Raw genomic sequence first — 25,176 nt, forward strand, 5'->3', positions numbered from 1 at the left:
CTCAGTAGCGTCGCAGTAAAATTAACAAAGAAGTTTAACAAGATAATTAAATTGCTCTTATTTAATTCATGCTAACTCTGGGTGAGCAACTCCAGCCTCTATATTCCTAGTTTGTTCTGAAATGTCGCTAATCGGTTCACGAGCGAATGTTAGCCGGCTGGTTGGCGGTGCTAACAGAAAATGCTAACGAAATGAAACTGTTCCGGTCTGAAGTCTGTGGCAGCTTCATCCACATACAGATATTAATAGAGTTAAAAATATTTTTTTAAAAGCTCAAAACAATCGAGAGAAATCTTTCTGAAAAGTCGTTTGTGTGCATTTAGTCGATTCCACCACTAGGTGGCAGCATCCGTCAGTCACTTCCGTTATCAGCAGCCTCACCGCAGTTTGTCATGATATTAATGAGAATATAACAAATTATAAAGGAAAATTTGGTGGAAGGTTGACCTTTTCCTGGATGGACACATTCTAAATTAATGGATCAGGTTCTGCTTCTGCTCACGGTCGTTTTTGGCTCTGATATATGGAGAGAAGTTCCTCAAAAAAAGGCGACAGGTGACAAGAAATGAAACTTTGATGTACCAGAGGCTCACGCTGCAGTGAAACCCAACCGGCTCTGAAATTCCTGCTTCTGCAAAAAAAAAAAAAAAAAAAAAAAAAAACAACCCAGAAACTTCGCTGCAGTAAAATCAGAACATGTTTGAAAACTGGGACAGAAATGTCTCAATTAACGCCGAGTTTCCCCCTTCAGACATTTCTCGTCCTGCCGCAGCCAACAGCTTTAGGAACAGAAGCTGCAGCCTGGACTCACTTGCCGCTCACCTGCACATCCACCCACTGCCGAGACTCAGTGGGGGGTTCGTAGTGACACCCTGAAATAAAAAAAACAACAACAACCGGGGGAAAACATCTGGTTCCCTTTCACTGCTGACGTTTCATCCGACTAACTTCCTCATTTGCTGAAACAAGAACGAAAACCGAAGAGCCGCAGAAACGCTGCCGACGAGAGGCAGCGCGACCCGGCTCACCTGCTCCTCCAGCTCCCGGTGAAGCAGCCCGGCCCGGAGCGCCTCCGGACCGGTTCGGATCAGGAAGAGGAGCGGGTCGGACTCCAGCGCCAGCATGCTGCGGCAGTCTCTCAGCATCCTGAAGCAGTTCGGATCGGCAGCAAGGTAAGAAAAGTTTGATCAGAACCGACTGTTGGACATCCATGGTGGTTCCGGTCCGCTTTACGGGTCTCACGTGGACCCGAGAAGGACCTGATGGTCTTATTTTATCTGATGGTTCAGTAGCCATTAAATTTATTTACGTAAGAGCAGCAGTACTTAAAAAGTATTTTTACTCAAGTAAAAGTAAAAAGTAGCCGTCCAAAAAATTGATCGGTAAAAAAGTTACTCAAGTAACTGATCAAATGATCAATCAATTCATATTAAGAAATTACATCATCAGACTAAGTATAAAGTTATGTAGAAATTTAGCTATTACAACAATTTATATAACTAATAAAAAATAAAATCAGACATAAAAAAATCTAAATTGATTTTTCCAATAAAAATCTTCTGAAACTTTAACAGAAACTGCAGGTTTGTTTCTGAGTTTGGTGAATCTTTGGTTTAATTATGTTTGTTTTTCATTCAGTGGGTAGAAAATCCAGAAATTTTACTCAAGTAGAGAAACTTCATCATAAAATTATTGACTAAAAGTAAAAAGTACAGCATAGTAAAAATACTCCCGAAATACTTCTTTTTTAAAAAAATAAAAAAGTTACTCAAGTAAATGTAACTGATTAAATGTAACTGATTAAATATAACTGATTAAATGTAACTGATTAAATGTAACTGTGCAGAAATGATACTGAATGGAGACGAACACAAAACGATGCTGGATCTTAAGGTGGAAGGGAAATTATTCAATTTTTTAAAGTTTTTGACATAAAATCTATAAGCATGTGAGTTGGACCTTTCCAGAACCAGAATTGACTTGTACTAGGCCATTAAGAAATGAATCCGCTTTGATCTCAACCAGGCCATATAGGGATGCAGGAAATATCGGCGCCAACATCAGGAGCTGCCGACATTAGTCATTTTCATCACATCCGTATCCACCCGATAAATACAACTACTGCCGTCTATTTCTGGTCGGGTTTTCCTGTCAAAGAAGTTGACAAATATTTATAATATTGGTAAATATTGGTTATCGTCCAAACAGCAACATTAATATTGGATCAAATTTTGATATCGGTGCATCCATAATCCCATGAGATGGATAAGAGGTTTTCCTGGATTTACCTCCATCAGCTCTCTCCAGCCTCACTAATCCCCACAGTATCCCCACAACATGATACTGCCACCACCATGTTTGACAGTGTGTTTATTGTCTCTGATTTTAGTCTAATCTGATCAGAGCACCTCGTCATGTTGTAACCCATTAAATGGGTAAAAATTTGTCGTTGTAACAAGATAAAAAGTTTGAGCAGCGTTGAAACCTTTGCAAGGTGTGAAATGAATATACAGATTAAAGAGTTTTATCTTGTTAGATAAAGTTTCAGTTGGTTTGTTGAGGTTCATATTTATTGTTTGTAAAGTCACATAGTTAAAAATGAACAACAATAATTTTACTGATTTAGTCTGTCAGTGAGGAGAAAATCATATTTTCACCATGTTATTCATTCATTTGTACATTTTAAATAAATAAGTTTAATATTTAACTTCATACTAAATATTTTGTTAGCAAGTTAAATATTTAGTAAACAAACTATTTAGTTTGAAGCTAAATGTTTGGCTTGCTAGCTAAATATTTATTTGTTGGTAAACTGCAGGTCAAATTGCATCAAGTTAAATATTTAGCGTGTATATAAATGTTTAGTTTGTTTACCTCATACTTAGCTTTACAATAAATATTTAGCTTGAAGCTAAGTAAGTTTGGCTAACTAAATATTTGCTTTGAGCTAAATATTTAGTTATCCAGCTTGTTTTTAGCTCGCTAACAGTAATGAAGAGATCTTCATTACTGGAACCATTTTCTCTTTAGTCACTGTGTAGCACTTTAAAAGAACTTTTACATTTTATTAACAAGCACTTTATTTAGCATTGCACTTTAAGAATAGATTTGGGAATCAATAACAGTTTGCCCACAACACTTTTTAACTATTTGCTGACCATGTTTAGCGGTTAGCATGTAGCTATCTCTGCGCCGCCGCTCCTCATCGAGGAGTGAGGAGGTTTTGTGACTCAGAGCTGCTGGTTTGTAAAACTTGAGCAAATGTTTGTGTGTGATCTGTTAAGTGTGGAGGGAGCTGCCATTTCTGCCTCCTGTGTTTGGACAGATCCTTCCCGGGGCTCTGGGCACCGTTTATAGGTTCTGGGAGAGGCCATGGGGTATTTATTGTTGTGTTTCATAATGATGCTTATGGATAAAACATAAAATATTTATAAAAAGTAAATAGAAATGTGTTTGTATTTGGTAAAAGGTATTTTATTCGTGTCGGTGGAAATCGGTTAGACCCCCTGTGGTTCCAGCTGGGACTGAAAGGCTGCAGTCGGTTTTATTCTTGATGTTCTGAGGAATAAACTGCTGCTGCTTCCACCTTCCTCTCTGTAAATCCAGACACCTTGTTACACTAACTGAATAATTAGCTTGAAGCTAAATATTGATGATAAACTCAATATTTATCTTGAAACTGTGACTTTTATAAAATAATGAATAACATGGAGAAAATGTGACTTTGGAAAAAGATTCTCTGGTTTTAACTCAAACTGTTGTTGACTGATAACTTTACAAATGGCTGTAGGTTTTGGAGGATATTATGGTCTTTTCTTCATTCTGTGCAGTCTTCAGATATTTAATGATCCGTTTTGATCTGCTCTGCATCTTCAGGTCGTTGTCCCTCCGTTTTCTGACGGCCAGCCGTCTTTCCATCCAGCTCAGCTCCGTTACCCCAGCAGGACGCTGTTTCTGTTCGTCCTCTGTTATCTTGTTATTTACACGCTGAGCTGTAACTCTGCTGGTTCCCTTTTCAAGTCAGGGAAAACCTCAGTCTGGTTTTATGTGGTAGAAAAGGGATTTCCAATCGATAGTTTGGGTTGAACTCAAAGGGAATCAGCTGCCAGGAATGTTTTAAAGCTCATTGCTTTGCCTAAAACTACAATAAAATATTAAGATTTCTAGTCTCTGACAGCAGAATAACTTGCAACATCCAGATAACAACCTGACTCAGTTTTGTAAAACTCTGTGGGTGACCAAACTTGACACCTTCCTTTTTTCTGGTGGTGGTGATCTTCAGACCTGTGTGCAGCAGGACTGCCGGTGTTTCTGCAGGCAGCGCCGCCTCCTCTGATGCGCTCTGGTTTAATAATAAACCCACGCTGCATGCATCTGCAGCAGAGCAGCACTTGCTGGCATTCTGCTCTGACGCTGTGAGCTTTGTAGGAAGAAGTGCTGCTGCACCTGTTGACACAGCTAAACATTCGTTTTCCCTTTCAGTTTTGCTCAACTGTGTTTTTTAACTCAACTTGCACCGTGGAGATTAAAAATAAAGGAACAGGTGGCTTTTTCAGACCCGTTCACTCAACGGTAAAAATATGACCAAGAGTTGTTGCTCTGGTTCCAAGTTTAAACATGTTAGGACACTTGAAATAAGACAAAACTAACTCAGACGTGACGTCACAAAATATGAGTTCAAGTAAATAATTTCTTAATATTGATAAAAAGTTCTGAATAATTTTTCATCATTATTTACTTTAAACAAACTCCTGTATTTTGTTAAAAAGTTACTTTTGTCTTATTTCAAGTGTTTTAATATATTTCCAATAGAAACTGAAGCAAAAATACCAGCTAACTTTTAGTTTTTGCAGTGTGATGCCTGAACATTTTGTTATTTTCACAGCCTGTTCGTCTGATGTTGACTTTTATTGGTTAAATTGCAAACGCTACACTGTAAAAACACTAAACCAGGGGTCTCAAACTCCAGTCCTCCAGTCGCAGTCCTGCAGTTTTTAGATGAGCCACAGGTACAAAACACTGGAATGAAATGACTTAATTACCTCCACCTTGTGTAGATCAGTTCTCCAGAGTCTTAATTATTCTATTCAGGTGCTGCAGAGGCACATCTAAAAGTTGCAGGACTGCGGCCCTCGAGGCCTGGAGTTTGACACCCCTGCACTAAACCTTACCAAGTATTTTTGTCTAGTTTCTGGTGCAAATATTTTATTGTACTTGAATGAAGACAATATTAACTTCTAAGTTTCAGCAAGATATAAAGTGTAATCAGAGATGTGCAGCAGAAACCAGAGCGTGTTGGGAGTTTCTCTGCGGTGCGTTTTGCTCCTCAGATGTTTTAGCGGAGGAAACGAAGAACAGGTTGGAGGTGCTGAAGCCTGTCTGACCCCTTCAGGAACTGGGCCGGGCTTCCTCTGACAGGCAGGCACCACCAGGTCTGGAAACGGAGCGTCACTTAGAGCGTCTCGGTGTCGGTACGCAGCTTATGAGAATAAATAACTCTCAGGTTCTCCTACTTTAGCTTCTGCCTATTGGAGGGTAAAAACTCTCATTTTCTCAACATTGTTGCGTCGATATAAAATATCGGCGCAGGAAGCCGATAAGTGGAAACTCTGCAGTGAATCTGATTTGATTTCTAAGCAGAACGTTGGAGGTGACGCTCCTATGGAGGTGTGAATTTCTATGAAAGTGGAAATGTTACTGATGCCTGTGGAAGCAGGTCAGGGTAAAGCTAAAGGGCATCTTTACTTCTGTAAAGTACGGGGGCGGCAGCATCATGCTGCGGAGATGCTGCTTGGCTGTTAATCTGACTTGGATTATTTGAGACTCCAGTTTTTATCCGATGTAATGAAGAGTGAGCTGCAGACTGCTTCACTGTGAAATGGTTAGCTTGGCTGTTAGCCAGAGACGTTGGTGGATTATTATGGGATATTAATGATCATTAAACTCTAGTTGTGTTAGCTGTAGCTATAGAACGATGATAATGTGAATTTATCTCCAGCCAAATGTTTTATTAAACTATATTCCATCATTTCAGAACAAAATTAACACAAGCTAGCTGCTACATTACAGGAGACGTCCTGCTGAGAATATCAAAATAAAAGCACTTCCTGTGCACTTCATATTTTTTAATAGCGCATAACAATCTACTTATGCAAACTGTAGCGTCATAATAATGACGGCATAAATATTTATCCAACTGAATGCTTTATTAAACGCCGTTGTCGATGTCTGACATTCTATTGCTGCTAAGCTAGCTGCTACAAGGAGACTTCCTGTGGAGAATATCAAAATAAAAGCACTTCTGGTTCCATTCATTCAAAAGTTTAGCACATTTCTTTACTTCCTCCACTTATAGCTTAAATTTAATTCATTCATAAAGAATAGTTTTCCAACATTTATGTACTTTTATCACAGGTTTAGAACCAGAACCAGAACCAGAACATCCGTTTAGAAAACGACCACAGCAGCTTCAGCAGCGGGATGTTGGATTCTCTGTAGAGCTAAAAGTCGCCCAGCGCCGCAAAGCAACCGTCTAAACTTAGTAACCCAGATCACTTCCTGACAACGTCGCGTCATCAATGCACAGAAAGAAAAGACATCCTTCACTGGCAGCAGCAAAATAACAGGCAGTCCAGGCCTGCAGGTTCACAGAGATATAAAATTATATCCACAATGTGTAACGGTAAGAATAACATAAAAGTAATGATAAAATAAAGTACAGTTTAGTTATCTGAGTTGGATAATTTAAGAAATGTTCCTTTAAAAAACAAACTTTTAGGAAAAAGTGAAAACTAAACAGTTCAAATGCAGATTCTACACTGTAAAACCTAATGAGTAATCATTACTAAAGCAGCTCACAGTGAGTGATTAAACTGGGATGGTTAGTTTTTATAAAGTCATAAACCAAACAAACCAAACTCTGTTTGTGTAAAGGTTTGTGTCTGAGAAGAACTGAAGGTTTCAAAAATAATGTTTATGAATAACTGACTCAATCGTTACTCAATCATTTTTCAGTATTCATTTCTCATATTTATTACATGTAAATTATGACCAATCTGTTTTTTAATACCACAGTTACATTGAAACATGAAGAACATTTCACCATGTCAAAGATTTTAATCAAAATGATAAACAGGTCGTTATTTCTGAGTCCAGATTGTTACCAGAAATGTAACCATTATTAAATAAAACTACTGAATTACAACAGAGCTCCACGAATAAAGACAGAACAGAAACTGGTTGAAATGCTGACATGCCTTCTGCTTTTCGGGACTCACAGCTTTATGATCTGCAGCTTTTGCAAAACAAAACATTCCTGCAAAATAAAGAAAATATTAATAATAGATTGACTTACTATGTAAAAGAAAATCTTTGTTTACAGTGTAGATGGCCGTATAAAAAGCATGTGGTGGGCCGGATCTGGCCCCCGGGCCTCGAGTTTGAAACATGTGGTTTGAGTTGATCTCATGAGTTTTTGCATTTAATGAGTTTCATTAAATTCAATCAGAAACAGAACGCTGAGCAAAATCATTTCCTGCGTTTGTTCGGGTTTCTGAGTCCCGTTGTCCCGGTTACCGGTGACTGACCCCAGTTTCCTTATCGGCTCCTCGTCTCATCTGGTCACAGGTCCGTGTAACCATGGTAACCAGTGTACCCAGTGTAACCAGTGAGAGTCTTTGCCTCTGCTCTCCTTTGCTGCCTGGATTGTATTTTATGTGATTCACCATTAAAACCATCATCATTTTGTCACTTCAGCCTGGATCCACTGTGTCTGCCTCTCCTCCTCCAGAACCGCACAGAATGACAGTAACATGATAACAACAAAACAAAACTAATTTCTAAACACACACACACACACACACACACACACACACACACACACACACTCACACACACACACTCTGAATTACTGTGATAATTAACATGAAAATGTGCATTCGATGAAACTAACTCCTGGAATCCATCTTCATTCCTTGTTAGTTTTGTTTTGGTTGGGAAGTAAAATCTCTCAGACTTGTTACTGTTTTTATTGCTGATGTTAAACGGATCCAGGTGTGAGAACCTCTAATGGGAACCAGAACCTCCTGAACCGAGTCCCAGTCTGCCGGCCAGTTCCAGACGATTTCTCCTGCTGAAACTAAACGATAAATTCACAACTAAAATCTAAAAATTACACACAAACTTCACCGTTGTGCATCGTTTTTCATTTGTTTTGATAAAATGTCAATAAAATGTAAGATGAGGTCTGATATCCATGATTATACGGAAGAGGATTAGAGCAACATTTTAAAAATTATTCAGATTTTTCAAATTAGAATTATAACTTTAATCTCAGAATTATTTATTTCTCAAAATTTAGATTTTGTTTCTTCCTCAGAATTCGGAGATAAAGGTCAAATTGTTTTTCCTTTTCGTTCTTTTAATAATTTTTTGTTTGATTTCTAATCTCCTGGATTCTCTGTCAGGACCAACATCTCCGTCTCCTGATAATCCAGCCAGCCGTTTTATTAAGCTGGTGAAGAAAATCTAAATCTGATTGGCTGTTTTTCAACTTAAAGAATTTATGATTAATATTTTCACATGGGGCTTTTTAAAAACCCTGCAGCTCACCAGCTGATAAATCAAATGTTCTTTGCTAATTCTTGTTTTGTTTTTGAATAATCTGTAATCTTTAATCCCTGTTAGGTCGCAGGATGCCACTGATCTCCTACATCAGGATCTGGTGCAGGTGAGAGAAACGTGAACTTTCTCTGACTTTATCTCTGGTTGAGTCAGTTTAACACTGAATTCACTGCAAACTAAACTGCAGAGCTGGGATAGAAAATTCAACCAGCTGTTTGGATTCATAACATGGAGATTTTCATGGCATCAGGAGCTTGGAGACCTAACAAACCAGCACCCTACAGAGGCATCTAAAAAGTGTCTGAGTCTGTTTGTTGCTCACTAAAATGATTAAAATATCATTATTATAATTTGTACTCTATTGCATGAATTCTTCCCAATGTATCCGATTTAGTTCTACATTTGGAAGTGACGCAGATCGGAGCATAAATAACGCGCCTGCCTCGGTCTGCGAGCCGAAACACAGCAGGAAGCGTAACAACTCTCCTTCATTTGGCTCAGACACAAAGAAAGCTAATTATCAGGCTGCGGATCCCGGGGGATTGTTTGGAGGGGAAAGTGATTAATTGGACCTAATCTGGAGACATTTTGTAGTAAAGGAGGAGTGACCTATCTGTCTGATAAACTTCCTGCTCCGGCTATCTGTGCTACATGTAGCACAGATACATGTAGCACAGATACATGTAGCACAGGGTTTGGGGCTCCGTCCCTTAAATCAAAGATTCATTAAAATGCTTTTCCAAAACAGATTTCCTCTAAAAATGCTCACTTTTATCAGGTTAATGAGGACAACAACAAGTGGTGGAAACGAGCCACAGGCAGCGTCCATATATGGGTCTCACTTCCTCTTTTAGCAGCGCTGTGGTTTTAACAGGCCTGCCTGTTGACAGAAGGCAGATTTCAAATCTGCTTTGAAAATAAAGGGAAGGTCAGATGGGATTTATTTCAATTTCATTCTCTTCATATTTGCAGGTTTTATGGCTCTGAAATGTTAAACTTGTGGCAAGTTTTGTAATTAGTTAATTAATTGCATTTTAATCATTAAATTAGCAAAATTTTCAATTCAAAATCTCTTTTTGCTGTTAAGTTATTGAATAAATAGAGATTTGATCTGAACATCAGAGATATTTCTAGTTTTAATCTTCTAGTTCTTCAGATTGGACCAAAGTTCTGCTACACTTTAGCATTGAGATGCTATTTAGCTAGCATAGCTTCACTGATGGGCTAACTGCTTTTAGCACAACTTAAACACAACAATCATCTTTTCCAGCGTCCAGTCAGATCGTTTAGAAGCAGAAATCAACCCCAGTGGGACCAGAGGAGACGCTTCGTCCTCCATCGCTGTTAGCAAAATTAGCTACATGTCTGTAGTAAATGAACCTGCCCTCCAACCATCTCCGCCTCCTGCTGGTAGTTTTCTCTCTGGTCACGCTGCGGTGTTTCTCCGGTTGACTGCAGGTGGAGCAGCGGGTGGAGCCGGCCAAGAAGGCGGCGCAGGTCCTGCATAAGAAGCTGCAGGCCTGCATGCAGAGTCCTGTAGGACTGGAGGCCGAACGGAGAATGGTAGCCGCCATTTTTCACACCGTGTCTGAACGACTTTCATGGATTTCTGGGACAAAACGACGTTTTTTTTCTCTGTTTCTGCAGAAGAAACTTCCTCTGATGCTGCTGTCCATCAGCATGGCGGAGAGCCTGAAGGACTTTGATGCTCAGTCCTCCATCAGGTGACGGTTCCCCCAGAAAACCTGCTGGTATTAAAAGATGTTAAGCAGGCAGGAAATGTAAAAATATTCCTGGGTAATTATATGTTACAGGAAAACGGCATCAGTGAAACGATATTTAAACCCAGAACTAGTTTTAAAAACAAGAATTCAAAAATGCAATTAAAATGAATATCAATTATTTACATTTCTGTTTAATCCAAATGAAGTCAGCGGCTCCAAAATATTTCCATTGGATAGATGCAGAATATTTAGATCTATTAACATTCAAACATCAAAATCCCACAGCAGAAAATAAACCTATCACATTTTTTCTTTATTTAAAAGCATAAAAACAGAAATAAAATTGTTATTATTTAAATATTACAGATGTCCTGTAGTAGACGTTTATCAAAATGATTTTAAAAATTGTCTTATTTTTTAAAAATAATGTAATATTTGTGGCTCTAACAGTTTTATTTAGTTAAACTGACACTAAAATGTCTGAATTATAAAAGTTCAGACATTTTAGTGTCTGAACTTCTCACAGGAGCCAATAGATTAACTTTTTAACTTAAAGCAAAATCTCATCAGACCTTCAGGGTAGATTATAATAAATTAAGGCTGCAACTAATGATTAATTTGATTAAATTACTCATTAATCTCTGCAGATTATTCTTTTAAGAACTTAATTTTTCATAAGAAAATAAACATTTTATTGCCTTTAAGTGAACAACAGCATTTCTTTAATGAATGTTTGATCATTTGTAGCAAAGGATGAACATCAACATCTAATTAGGAGATCAGATATTGGGGACTATTATTGATAATCTGATTAATAACTGGATGCAAAAGGTGATGAAATAATTTTTTCTTATTGAATCAGGTGAAGCTAAACGGAGTTCTGGACAGATTTAAATCTATTCATCGTCCAGTTGTGGCTTAATTTCTGATCTGAGTGCATCGTTCTTTCAGTTGATGGCCTTTTTGAGTCTTTATGCTCAAATCAACAATTAATCCATTACTAAATTAGTTACCGATTGTAATATTAATATTAATTCATCAAAATGTATCCGATTAATTCGACCCTGCAGTGAATATTGAACGGTTAGCCCTCTGCTGCGTGTTGCAGGCGGGTGCTGGAGATGTGCTGCTTCATGGAGAAGATGCTGGCCACCATGTTGGCCGACTTCGAGCTGACGGTGGAGAAGGAAGTCCTGGAGCCGCTCAACAAGCTGAGCGAGGTGAGAAACCTCCCGGCGCTGCAGCCGACGGCGTCATGCAGCTCAGCTCCACGACTTTCCACTGATTCATCAAGGTGCCCAGCAGGCTGGCCTCAGCTGGACCGGGTTCTTCTGAGACGCAGTTTGGACCCTTATTTTAGAAAATGCATAATTAAATGATCAAATATTTAAAGGAGTAATTTTATGTAAAATCCACTTTTATTAATCTTTCTGTCATGTTTTAATCCCGGTATGTTCTTTTGAGTCTTTCAAATCTTTTAATCTCCATGGCAACCATTCAGCTGTTAAAAGGCCTGGGTGGACCTAGCCCCGCCTCCCAGGCGCAGCTCCTCCCCCTCTCAGCTCCTCCAGACTAGCAGCAGCAATTAGCAAACATCAGCTGAGCTCATTATAGGAGCTGCTGCTCAGAGCAACACTGGTCGAAACTTTAAAGGGTTAATAAAGGAGCCATGTTGGGACGACTTCCTGGAGGCGGAGCTTCAGAAAGAGCAGGAGCTTCTTAAAGAGACAGAGGCCCAAATTCAAGGCGTTAAATCTGGTCATATTTGATATAAAAAGCATTTTTATAACAACTGACGGTAACATAGCTGCTTGATTGTTCTATGAAACTGTGCTATATGTCTGGAATATACATAATACTGCCTCTTCAAATATTTAAATATCTGTCTGTATAATAAGTAGATTCAGTAATGTGTTGCATTAATTTGTTGGACAGCTAGATGCAGCAGATTTTGCTCTTTAAGATGAATATTTTTTTCTCTCCAGGAGGATTTACCTGAAATCCTGAAGAACAAGAAGCAGTTTGCGAAGCTCACTACAGACTGGAACAACGCGCGGGTCAGGTGAGTCCCAGGAAGCCGTCTGCAAACACCTGGACATGACGTGGCAGGCACCAGACGTTAGCATCCGCCGGATGTTAGCATCCGCCAGACGTTAGCATCCGCTGGACATTAGCATCCGCCAGACATTAGCATCCGCTTGCGTTTTCACAGGAGCCAGGCGAGCAGCGGGCCGCAGGCCAAGCAGGACGGACTCAGGGAGGAGGTGGAAGAAGCCTGGAGGAAGCTGGAGAGCATCAAGGTGCCAGCAGCTTATTTACTTACCCTAAAAATGAATCCATACCTGCTTTTGCTGCGCTGGGATTGGATAACACATCTTATGTCACTTCCTGTTGTTGCTGTTTGTATTTGAGACTCTTGAATTTATTTAACTTCTCTGTCCTCAAACATTATTGAGTTATTCTAACTAAACATAGAGACGTTTTTCTGTTGCTGCACTTTGCATTTTGGGAACTCTTGATGTTTCACATGATTTTGTTGGGGCTTGTTAGCTTAGCTAGCCTAGCACTAGCTTAGCACCAGTGCTACTATGGCTGCTCCTTCTGGTTCTCCTCCTGTCTCTACGTCTCTGAGTTGTCTCTCTACGACTGCTTGTTAATGTCGTGGAGAAAAAAAAATCTCCAGAAAAACAAAGAAAATTTGAGATTAATCTCAGAAATTTTCTAGAAGAATAAGAACATTTTTGAGCTTGAAAAGTCGAATTCTGAGTATTCGAGTTTCAAAGATTGAAAATTATTCTTTTAGAAATTTTCTTTATATCATAGGTTCTTGATATGGGCGATATGGGCACTTTCTCAGGGCAGCATCAGAAATGGGAGGGTTAGAAAATGTTTGAGATTCATTTCTTTTTTAATTTTTTTACTGTCAAGCTCAGAAAATTTCTGACATTAATCCAAACATTTCTGAAATTAATCTCCAAATTTCAGAATTTCTTTAGCAGAAATTGACTCATTTTTTCGAACTAAAACACGATCATACATCTGTCTGGGGTTGGGCATTTATCATATTGTTTATCATTTATCGTGATAAATTTCTTGTCATGTTGAGAATTTTGATTTATCTTCAATAAATATGAAATAATTATGTGTTAAAGAAAAACTGCCCGTATTGTCGGGATTCTCCACTGCTGGTTCAATGAGAGAATCAACAGATATAAATGATTTCTAAATAAAATTAAATGGAGTTTAATGAAGCAAATCATTTGAAGAACCTGATTTCATATGGTTTTGTTTTTTATAATAGTTTTTATAACAGTTCCACAAAATATTGTGCTAAAACTTTAATCCCATGTCGCCCACCTCTCCCTCTGTCTGGTGTTGACCTCTGACCTCTGTAGGACCAGTACTCTGCAGACCTGTATCACTTTGCCACTAAAGAAGATGACTATGCTAACTACTTCATCCGTGTGAGTTGTGGTTCGAACACGCAGCCCTGATGGACTCCTCTCTGCCCGCTCACCTCTGTTTAATCTCCTGCAGCTTCTGGAACTGCAGGCGGATTATCACAAGAAATCCCACGAGTTCCTGGACAGAAACATCAGCGAGCTCAAAGAGAACCACAGCCAGAAAGGTGAGCGCCGCCGCGGCCCGTCGCCACTTCCTGCCCCGGAGAAAACGGGCTTTTAATTTGATATAAATACATAAACGTATGTAACCTTTCAAATAAAATAACCATGTTGTTTACTGATACAAAATAACCAACAGTGATGTAGAAAATACTGAGTAGACGAGTTCAGATTAGCAGAAACTTTAGCTCACACGTTGCAGAAACAGTTTCCAGTAAAACTCTGTATTATCACAGATAGAGAAAAGGTATAAAAGCTCAGAAACTTTCTAGGAAAAAAAGGAAGGACAAGTTGAAAACTTGCTAGAAAAATACAGAAATTTTGTGATGAATCTCAGAAATTTCCTATAAATTTTCCAGGTTTTGTTTTAGAAAAGAGTTTTTATTCTGTTTTCTCTCTACAGTTGCTCTAATACTCCAGTGTCAGACCAGGATTAGTTCATAATGTTACTTCAGTAAAAGTATAAAGTGCAGGGCAGTAAAACTTTGCTTATGAGAACCATTTTCCCTAAAATGTTGCTCCAGTAACCGTAACCAGCCCCGCCCCCTGCAGGTGGTGTCATACTAGCATTAGCATTATTATCTGCATCCAGCAGCACCAATCAGATCCCTCTGTTAGTTTTCTGCTGGTTTTTTCTTACACTGATCTGGACAGCAGCAGCATCATAAAACCAGAACAGGCATCTTAGTGGGCATGTTGCGTTTAAAGGCCGCTTGGAAAAACCAGTTCTGACTTATTAACGATGGATTAAACAGTTGTAACGGCTGACGAAAGTGTGGGAGCCCCTACTGTAACAAATCGAGATAGGGATAATAGAAAGATGACCACTCTGAGGTATAAATATTTAAAAAGTCAGCTTCCAGTCCAGGGACACGGCTGACTCTGGGTGGCCAGCGGCGCCCCGTTGGCCGCCGGGCGTTCTGACTTCCTGCCGACGTGTTGTGACTTCCTGTTGGCAGATCCGGCGGTGGGTCTCTCCAGCCTGAAGGTTTACGGCGAGCCGCTGCTGTCTCATTTGAGCCAGAGCGGCAGGGCGATCGCGGCGCCCATCCAGGAGTGCATCCACATGCTGCTGAGGACGGCCATGAGGGAGGAGGTGGGCGCACCGAGCCGACTCTCACTCACCTCTCAGACTTTATTCAACCAAACTGTCCCAGAACGAGGAAATGAAACTGAAATTATCTGATGCAGAAACTATTATAGCATGTATTACATTCATCCTCATTTATTCTGATACCCCAAAATAAAGACCAGAACAACCAGCTGAAAAAATGCAGATGTTCTGGTTCATTTCCTCAGAAATTCATTATAATAACCACCATTTAATAAATGGTTGCTCTGCAGAGGGGCTGAATATGAAGCCGGTTTGAATGAAATATTATTTTTGGTTTTTGTTGGGTAGGGCCTGTTTCGTCTGGCGGCCGCCGCCTCGGTGGTGAAGCGGCTGAAAACCTGCCTGAACCAGGGAGCGGTGGACCACGCCGACTTCAGCATGGACCCCCACGCCGTCGCAGGTACGCCTCAGCTCACTTCCTCCTCTGGCCACTCCAGCAGCCGCCTGATGTCACTTCCTGTCATTTACCACATCCTGTGGCCACCAGCAGAGAATAACAAAAAATGAAACTATGTCAGCCAATCAGAGGAGAGCAGATTTAACTAATGATGCATTTCTGATTTTGTTCACAGGAGCCTTGAAGTCTTACCTCCGGGAACTCCCTGAACCCCTGATGACCTTTGAACTGTACAATGATTGGTTTGCAGCTGCAGGGTGGGTAGCATGAGCATCACTTCCTTCACTTCTTCTTATTCCTGCTTTCAGTTTTTATGAGTTTGTTTCTTCAAACCCACAGAGAAAAAGATCTGAATGTGAAGCTGGAGAAGTTCAGGGAGCTGCTGCAGAAACTACCGCCAGAAAACTACAACAACCTCAGGTCTGTTCAAACTACAACAACCTCAGGTGTTTCCGTGACAACGATCTGTTTCACTATGAAGGCCAAATGAGCCGAGCTAACATCAATAACACAGCTGGTGAATTTCAAAATGGCTGCTGAGAGACAGTTTGCACTATGTTGCAAATGAATATAGAACAACATCCTGACATTTTGGGACATATTCTGTTCAGATATTTTATTGTAAAGAAAGTTTTCTTTTCTTTTTGACTAGCCGTTTTCTGGGAATCTAAATTTTGTTCAATCATCGCAAAAATGACAATTCAAGTAAGATAATTAGTGTTAGCAACCTCTCAACAGAACCCCTAATCAACTCACTGTGCAGATTAACTGTCTGGTTTGCTTCTGTGCAGATTTTGACATTTTAGTGTAAATTTGTTTAATTTAGCCTAAAACTGCCTCAGTGCCGCCCTCTTTGGGTCAGATGGCGGTACTGCAGTTTGGTTGACGTTCACGTCACTCAGCCAAACTTCAGACGTAAAACCAAAGAAACCAAGAATTTGGACTTTTGATCACAGAAGATTAAAGTCGGTATTTTGAGATTAAAGTCGGTATTTTGAGATTAAAGTCGGTATTTTGAGATTAAGGCCATTAAAGTTTGGTTCACTTCAGCAGACAAATGTTTCAGTGACTGTTTTTGGTTCAACCCCGAACCAAGATGGTGGCCGTCCTGAGGCCATGTTACTGCTGTTATCTTTGGGGCTACAGAGATAAAATGGTGCAAACTGTTTTATATGAATTTATTCGGCTCTAAAAGATTAATTCAGTCGTTTAACAACAGTAAGTCTCATTATGGTATCTAGACGACACACAACCAGCAGAAAGTTTAACTTGATGAGTAAATATGATTTAGCTGGGGGTGATATTTACAGTTTAAGCGTTAGCATGTTAGCGTCCAGTTGTTCCCGTCCAGCTCAGAGGTCCGTTGTAAAGCTTTACAAACTGCTTGACGTTCTGCTGTCGGTCCAGGTACCTGGTCCAGTTCCTGTTCCTGCTGTCGGAGCAGCAGGCCGTCAACAAGATGACTCCCAGCAACATCGCCATCGTCCTGGGCCCCAACCTGCTGTGGCCGCGCGCTGAAGGGTGCGTAGCCAGCTCCTGTTTCTGTGGTGACCTCTTCAGAAAGGTCAAGCAACACCCAGAGGAGACCAGCAGTCAGACAGAACAACGCTGGGGAGAACTGTCACATAACGTAACCTGTGTTTCCCTCATGAAGATTTAAAACATTATTACACGTTTTAACACCTTAAACATGTAAAAATGTTTATAAAATCGCTTCATCTTTTCATCTTAGATCTCCAAACAAATGAGCCGTTTCAAACAGACTTTTACCAACAATCTACAGCAACAGTGATTTATATAGAAGTTCTCAAGACCCGGCTTTTATTTTGATAGTCCACTTCCACTTTTTGACAAGTGAATTTGCATATTAGCCAAATATTTAGCTAGCTCAGAGATTGATGTTTGGAGCTAAATATTTAGCTTACTAAACAGGGAGGGAAAAAATTAATCAGTTTATATTCGTTAATATTTTTAACTAATGGATTTTAATTTCACATCTAGTTTCTGATTTGTTTAATCATCCGGGACGTTTTCCACTGACATCAATAGCAACAATGATAGTTGGATAATCCTGAGGGATTTTTATGGATTGAGATTAAATCCACAGAGCTCAAACGTTTCTGCTTCGGTTAGTTTGGCAGCAAACGAGCTCAATCCAACGTTTTTAACCAATAAGCTTCAGACTCTTTACACGTCAGAAAAACGTTTTTAAACTTATTTATCTGCGTTGAAAAAACCACAGAGAGCCGGATTGGGACGGGTTTATGTTTCATATTATCGTGATTTCATGTTTCCTGCCTGCAGTTCTTGGTTTTATATCCTGAGTTTTGTGGTTCTTGTTTGTGCTGCTGCTCAGGGAAGCTGCTCTGTTCGACATGGCTGCAGCATCTTCGGTCCAGGTGGTGATGGTCATCGAGCCGCTAATTCAGTTCAGCTCCAGTCTCTTCCCAGAAGGTAAACGCAACACTTTGAAAATAATTCAGAATATTGTGAAATTTAACTTTACAACCACATCAGTGAGTGCTGCTCTTGTTGCTGCTCTTGTTGCTGCTCTTGTTGCTGCTCTTGTTGCTGCTCTTGTTGCTGCTCTTGTTGCTGCTCTTGTTGCTGCTCTTGTTGCTGCTCTTGTTGCTGCTCTTGTTGCTGCTCTTGTTGCTGCTCTTGTTGCTGCTCTTGTTGCTGCTCTTGTTGCTGCTCTTGTTGCTGCTCTTGTTGCTGCTCTTGTTGCTGCTCTTGTTGCTGTTCTTGTTGCTGTTCTTGTTGCTGCTCTTGTTGCTGCTCTTGTTGCTGCTCTTGTTGCTGCTCTTGTTGCTGTTCTTGTTGCTGTTCTTGTTGCTGCTCTAGTTGCTGCTCTTGTTGCTGTTCTTGTTGCTGCTCTTGTTGCTGCTCTTGTTGCTGCTCTTGTTGCTGCTCTTGTTGCTGCTCTTGTTGCTGCTCTTGTTGCTGCTCTTGTTGCTGTTCTTGTTGCTGCTCTTGTTGCTGCTCTTGTTGCTGCTCTTGTTGCTGCTCTTGTTGCTGCTCTTGTTGCTGCTCTTGTTGCTGCTCTTGTTGCTGTTCTTGTTGCTGTTCTTGTTGCTGCTCTTGTTGCTGCTCTTGTTGCTGCTCTTGTTGCTGCTCTTGTTGCTGCTCTTGTTGCTGTTCTTGTTGCTGCTCTTGTTGCTGTTCTTGTTGCTGTTCTTGTTGCTGTTCTTGTTGCTGCTCTTGTTGCTGTTCTTGTTGCTGCACTTGCTGCTCTACAAACTCAAACCACAGCTCAACACAGCAGGTCAAAGTGAAACCGCAGCGTTAGCTGGTGCGGCGCTCTCCGTTAGCATGTCGGGTTTTTAGAGCGTTAGCTGGCACAGCACCAGCTTCAGACAAACCCAGATAAGTTTTGTGGTTTTGTACCTAGTTTAGATAACAACGAGAAAGATAATCATCTGTTAAGATGAAATGATGTCTGATGGAGTCGTCCTTTTGTTTCCAGCTGTTGACTTTGAGATCCCTGAGCTTCCTGACGTCTCAGACGCTCCAGCTCCTGCTGCCCAGACCTTCTTCTCAGAGAAGGACCGACTGAGCAGAACCGTGTCCTCCTCTTCGTCCACGTCCTCCTGCTCCTCCTTCCACCTCCCCCTGTCCAAAACAAACAGGTGCTGCTGAAGGCTGGAGGAACATTTCCTCCTCATTCTCCCACATCAGCTGAAATGAACAGATCAGGGTTGAACACAAAGAATTATACCTAAACCCCAGTGGTGGCTACCGCTAACTAAAGAGCCAACTGTGCTAACTATAAGGCACTAATCATAAACATTTGTTCTGCTAATGCTAAAGTGCTACAACATGATTTTTAGCAGAAGCTAATGCTAATGCGTTAGCTTGAGCAATATAATTTATCTGGAAAAAGCAATTTAGGGGAAGCTAAGTGCACTAAAATCTTTCAAAGTGAGCAGAAAATGGTTGAGTGCTAAGCTAAAAATTAGCTCTCCTATTAGCCGATTTGCTAAAGTGTGTAATTTTGAATGTGTGTGGTTTATTGGATTATAAAGTTTAAACTTTTGCTTTTAAAATAGTTTGTTGCCTTGTTAAGACGCTTCTGGTTCTCCTCCCGTTAGCACGGCTTCTCAGGACAGCGGCTCCGTCTTCCGGGCTAAATCCGGTTCTGTTGGCAGCCGCAGCGGCACCACCACCTGGGGAAGCCCCGCCTCTGACCCGGCAGAGGCCAATCAGAACGCAGCATCCAGCAGTTCGTCCGAGTCCAGCACAGCTCCAGCTCCAGCTCCCAGGCCGTCCTGTGGATCCGGATCCACTGCGGACCGGATCCCGACTCCGTCTCCCAGGGCGACGGCGCCAAGCCCGGCCGCGCCGATGAGGAATCTCACCCAGCGGCAGAGTTTGGACCAGACCCAGCTGGAGCCCATTCTGGAGGCGCCGCCTGATTCTCCCAAGGCGATTCTGACGATATCATCACCGTACAAACGTAAGCGATGGCAGAACTACTGACTCAGCATTTTCACTTTATTAAAATATATTTTAAAAAAAGGTAAACAAGCTTTAAAAGTTGAAGATTTTCCACTTGGGGACCCGATGTGTGTTCTTCACAGTTTGAGGAGTTTTTCTCTTTTTTTTTATCTGGTACCAATCGTTTATTTCCTCTTGTGGTTGTGAAAAGCAGCACGAGAAGTTAAAAACAGAAACTAGTGATCTGGTTTTTAACATCCAGGATGTACACAGGAAACAGGAAGTTTCTCACACCAGTGACCAAAATGTCAGCAGATCGATTTCCACAGCAGAAAGGGAAACATCTCTTCAAACTCTGAACCGTTTCTTACCGATGACCACAATCTGATCACCTGAACAAAAAATCAGCCGATGGTTCTGTGTGACCCAGTCTACAGGAAGATTTTTTACCCGGAAACAACTGACCGGCTTTAAAAAGGGATGAATAATCTCAGCAGGTTCCTGGTCAGTATTTCTGAGCGGTTTGTACGGCTGCCCTGCAGAAAGCAGGTCCTGCATCGGGTTCACAGGTTCTCTCTCTCTGTGCGTTTGGGCTCACAATATGGCTGAAAAACCCGTCATAATATAAACGTTTCATATCAGTCTAATCAATAATTATTGATTAGTTTTTTGTTTGAGATATTTGAAATGCCACCAAGCTGGGATGTGACTTTTCCAGTTTAATTCAGGTTTTATTTTTTAGCAGTTATGAAGAACGGTGGGGAAACGGGTTCCTCAGCATGTTGTTGCTAGGCAACCAAAGAGTGAGTGAGTTGATGCTACCAACCTAGCTGAGTTAGCAATGACAGGTTGAGTGGCTAACATCTGAATATTCTATCAGACATGTTATTGATTGATAAGTGTCTATCAGGAAATGTATTATTGATTTCTGGTCCAGTTTCCTCTCTGGGTTCCTCCTGCGGTCTGAAACTGATCAGCTGATGAGCTGTCAGTCGGTGTTTCTGTCGCCTATTGAACTGAAACACCAAATTCTGCAGCACATCTACATGTCAAGGTTGTCAAAGTCAAGCTAGCATAGCTAGCATAGCTAGCATAGCTCACATACGTCCTTTTACTCAGACAGGTTAAATAGCCCAAATTATTGTTAAATTTTTACTGTGAAAGTTTGCAAACTGGATCTGTTACTGTTGTTAACAATTAATAGATTACAAAATTAGCTGATGATTATTCCAATTATTGATTAATTTGATTTATTCTGATTAATCGTTTCAGCCTTGATGTAATTATTATTTAACTAAAGCAGAGCAGCAGAACTTGGTTTGAAGGTCCATTTTGTTTGTTTTTCTGTCCAGCGAAGCGAACCTTCAACCTGACCAAAACCAGTCAGACCAGTGAGCCGGTGGGATCGGTCCAGTTCTCCAAACCCAAAGCACCGGACCCGCCCAAGGCTCAGGCTCCGCCCCCTATGACCTCAGCCCCGGCCGCTGCCGCCACGCCGATGCCGGGCCCTCCGCCCACCAGCGTGAAAAAGCCTCCACCAAAAAAGGGCGGAGTCAGAGCGCCGAGCTGCCCGCCGCCTCTCCCTCCGCCGTCGCAGCCCAAACCGTTTCCCTCCGTGGCGCAGTGAGGCGCCATCGCACTCTGGCCCACTTCCACATCACTCCACTGATTGTAACGTTTTCGTCCCCAAACACGTCATTTATTTATTGTTTATTTGGTCCGAGTCTCTGCAGACCTGGAAGCAGCTGTTGGTGTTAAACTGATAAAATCATCCAGTTTTACTAAAAACATGTCAATGAATGCAAATCTAATTAAAAATGTCTTTATTGTTCATTCATATAATCATCTTTTATAACTGAAGCTGCGTAGCGGCACTGCAGGTGCTCTTACATATTCATAGGTCAGCTAATATCTTCATGTACAGGAATGTAATAAACGACGTATAAACTCGTCCCTTAAAGGCAAAACTTCATAAAAACAATAAAGAAGGTGCACTTTGTGTTTATAGAGAAGATCTGCAGCATTAAAGAGCAGCTACAGGGTTAGCCTGTAGCGTCCAACATGGCTGACCAGCAACAGGAAGAGCATTAGAAAAGCTACACTGTAAAAACTTAACAGCAATTATTTGAGTTTTTTAGCTTGTCTTAAGAGAAAAAAACCTTTTTATATCATTTTCATTATTTATTTAGTTATAAATGTCAGTTTCAAACTAAATATTTAGATTTTAAACTATGTGAAATATTTATATTCATATTAAATATTTAGCTAAATAGTTTACTCCAAATTAAATGTTTATTTTGCTAACTAAATATTTGGTTGTTAAACTAAATATTGATCTTCAAACTAAATACTTAGCTCCCTAACTAGATATTTATTTTGAAGCTAAATGTTTGGTTTCATACATTAATATATAATTTGGAGGTAAAAGTTTAGCTTGCTAACCAAATATTGACTTTGTGTCTCAACATTTTGATTACTTGGGTTGTGAGCTAAATATTTAGTTTGCTAATTTAATATTCAGTTAATATTTAAGCTCAAGGATCTCAAACTAAATATTTGTATGTCTGAATTATTTTTAAACCATGTGTGTCTCATTGTAATTAAAAATCCCAGGAGAGGCTCAACATTTATTATTTAGTTTCTAGGCAAAATATTTAGCTTACAAATCTAAAAGTTCAGTTTGTGATGTTTCTAAATGAACAAGGCGGTAAAACGTCCACAAACCCCATTTTTTCCTCAAACAGGTTAAATAACCCAAATTATTGCTGTTATTTTCTGACTAACTTTTCAAATGGTGAACAGAAACTGAAGGAAACTTTAATAAAATATGTTTTAATTAACTTCCTTTCCTCTGACATTCCTGGTAGAACAGGAACGTTTGTTTGCTCCTGTCAGTGTTTCCATTCTGCTCCATTCTAGAAACTCTAGATCTGCCGTGTTAATGACTTCTGTTCCCTTTTTGTGCCATTTTTCCTGAGTGAAATCAGTTTGTAGGGATGCAGTTTGGTTCGGACTTCCTCTCACCCAGAAAGTCGCTGCTGCAGAACAGGAAGTGTGAGGGGAACCAAGCGAACGGCAGGCTGTGAAACTTCCACAAAAAGCAGTTTTTATCCTCCCTGAAGGTGATCTGGCTGCTGCTTTTGCCACGCCTCTCATTTCCACGTCTTACTTTCTCCTCAGTCTCTTTCTCTTGAAGCCGGTTTCTGAGAAATGGAGAATGGATCCTTACCAACACTGGACCTGTGTTGCTGTTTGCAGAGCAGCTTGATTGGAATTAAAAAGGAACGACTGTCCCAGTTTCAAGGAAACCTTTTATACAGAATGCATGTTTTCATATTTCCATTCTGGTTTCTACTGCTTCTGAAAACAACCTGCTTTAAGAAACAAGACATTATTTGGCAATGAGTTTGTTTTTAGTGTCTGGAAAATGAGCCGTTTCAAAACCCCCCGATTGTTGAGTCACACTGCACCGTTACCTAGCAACCCTAGAAAAGCCAGCCTGTTACCTAGCAACCCCAGCAGAGCTCCAGCATGTTTGGTCAGCTGGTTTTCCTGATGTATGCGCTGTACAATGGCTGCAGGAAAAGACGAGAGTTTGGTTGTTGACTCACCATCCAGAAAGCATTTTCTACGACGGCGCATTAGGACCATCAAAGATGGGAAAATAAAACTGGAGTAAAACTGTTTGCCAAGTTTTGACATTAATCGCTGAAATTTTCTAGAGAAAACTTGGAAAATTATGAATTTCAGAATTTACTGAACTTTTAACATTTTTGTCTTTTTCTAGAAAACTTCATTTATAAATTTGAACATTTCTTGAGTTTACTCTTTTTCTACCCACAAGAGCCCAAAACAGGCCCTTATAACTTGCTGCATTCTTGTTGGTTGCGCACAAGGCGCCACTTCTGCCTTTCTAAGATGTACTGTTGTAAATTTGTGCATCTTTTTGCAGCCATTTTCACTAAGCAGCAACTAGTTTGGATTTAAAGTGACAGACGCCCTAAAAAGCTCATTCTTAGAGAAAATCTCATGATTTTGTGCAAAAACTGACAGACATGTTTGTTGTTGAAGAGTCCTGACCTCTTCCAGGAAGGTCACCGTCAAGAAGGTTCATTTGGTTCCTTCCTGTCAGACTTTGATTTCGTCCTCATCGTCCATGAAGCTGTAGGATATTTTCTTCCTGGGTTGACTCCGGAGCTCCTCCATCTTGTTCTGTCCTTTTAAGAGGCCGACGCCATAGTGGCGTGCTAGCACGTCAGTAGCGCTCTGAAACCGCTCGCTCTCCATCCGGACCCCGACCCGCTCAGCAGAACCCAGCAGCACGTCCGGTACTTCCCCGGAGAATCCCCTCACCGCGTTTTCCTCCTCACTCTGGTGAGGACTCGTCCCGCCACCGCCGTCCTCCCGCAGCAACGAGTCCACGAAGGACACGGTGGCAGAACCGTCCGACCCGCACGCCGACTCCGCCTCGCCCGTCCGCCACACGGCGGCGCTCTCCTCTGGGCGCCCGTCGATCAGGCCAAACACTTCGCTCATCAGGGACGGGCCGAGGTCAAAGGTGAAGGTGTCCAGGGAGGTGAGGGAGGGCAAGGAGTCGGAGTACGCACTGCGGGTCGTCCGTTTGGGTTCAGAGGTCATGATGGCGGTGGAGCAGGTGGACAAGATGGCGTCGGTCTGATCAGTGAGAGAGCCGCGCTGAACGCTGGAGGAGATGGACGGCTGCTGGCGCTCCAACCGGGACAGACGAGGCAGAGTGACGAACCCGGACTCCGGACCTGAAGATCAGAACCATCAGAACCATCAGAACCATCAGAACACGTTTCATCAGCAGTTTTCCTGCAGCCATCTTGGAGCAGAGCAGTAGGAAAACCATTCATGGTTTTAAATATTTGACTTCTAACAACAGCAGAAGTCACCAGTGGTGGGATCACTACTGCTAAGCCGCTAATAGCAGAGCTAGTTTTTTACTTAGCTCTCATCGCTAACTTTGATAGCACACTTAGCTTCCACTAAAGTTATCAGCTAAACTCAACGGCTACAAAACTGAAACCAGAAGTGAAGGTTTGTTCCACAGATTCACTTCCTGAAGTTCAAGTCTGCAGAAACTCGCAGAATAACTCGGTGGACTTGTCGGCATTGATTCATCAGCAACGAGGCGCCACGTAGCATGAGGTTCAGCTAGCCTCTCCACTCCGCCGTGTTGTGATTTAGTCTCACTGCAGGCAGAGATTCTAGAGATAGTTTAGTTTAAAGCACATG

The 25,176-nt window shown here is 41.1% G+C and overlaps 2 protein-coding genes across 5 annotated transcripts in view; one reads left to right on the forward strand and one right to left on the reverse strand.

Moving 5' to 3' along the window:
- Positions 1 to 21,867, forward strand: sh3bp1 (SH3-domain binding protein 1). Of its 2 annotated transcripts, XM_044101767.1 has the most exons (19): positions 1 to 555; positions 752 to 1,172; positions 8,686 to 8,728; positions 10,081 to 10,185; positions 10,270 to 10,346; positions 11,455 to 11,566; positions 12,332 to 12,408; positions 12,559 to 12,646; positions 13,742 to 13,810; positions 13,884 to 13,974; positions 14,929 to 15,065; positions 15,372 to 15,483; positions 15,656 to 15,737; positions 15,820 to 15,900; positions 16,888 to 17,001; positions 17,837 to 17,934; positions 18,947 to 19,109; positions 19,572 to 19,936; positions 21,270 to 21,867. In XM_044101767.1, the coding sequence occupies exons 2-19, from the start codon at positions 1,123 to 1,125 to the stop codon at positions 21,542 to 21,544; spliced, it is 2,139 nt and encodes a 712-aa protein (XP_043957702.1). In that variant the 5' UTR covers positions 1 to 555; positions 752 to 1,122; the 3' UTR covers positions 21,545 to 21,867. The 2 variants fall into 2 exon arrangements, with proteins under 2 accessions (XP_043957702.1, XP_043957701.1); XM_044101766.1 differs by having other exon boundaries at positions 1 to 1,172.
- cdc42ep1a (CDC42 effector protein (Rho GTPase binding) 1a) overlaps positions 18,970 to 25,176 on the reverse strand; it is a 16,576-nt gene continuing 10,369 nt past the window's right edge. For 2 of the 3 annotated variants that reach the window (XM_044101768.1, XM_044101770.1), the window contains exon 3: positions 23,190 to 24,692. In XM_044101768.1, coding sequence (XP_043957703.1) covers positions 24,046 to 24,692 — 647 coding nt within the window. In that variant the 3' untranslated portion in view covers positions 23,190 to 24,045. Of the gene's footprint in view, positions 19,093 to 23,189; positions 24,693 to 25,176 lie in introns of those variants that run through there. The other variant, XM_044101769.1, reaches the window with a different exon arrangement.

The sequence above is a fragment of the Gambusia affinis genome, linkage group LG20 (assembly GCF_019740435.1).
Source record: "Gambusia affinis linkage group LG20, SWU_Gaff_1.0, whole genome shotgun sequence".
In the NCBI taxonomy this organism is placed as follows: domain Eukaryota; kingdom Metazoa; phylum Chordata; class Actinopteri; order Cyprinodontiformes; family Poeciliidae; genus Gambusia; species Gambusia affinis.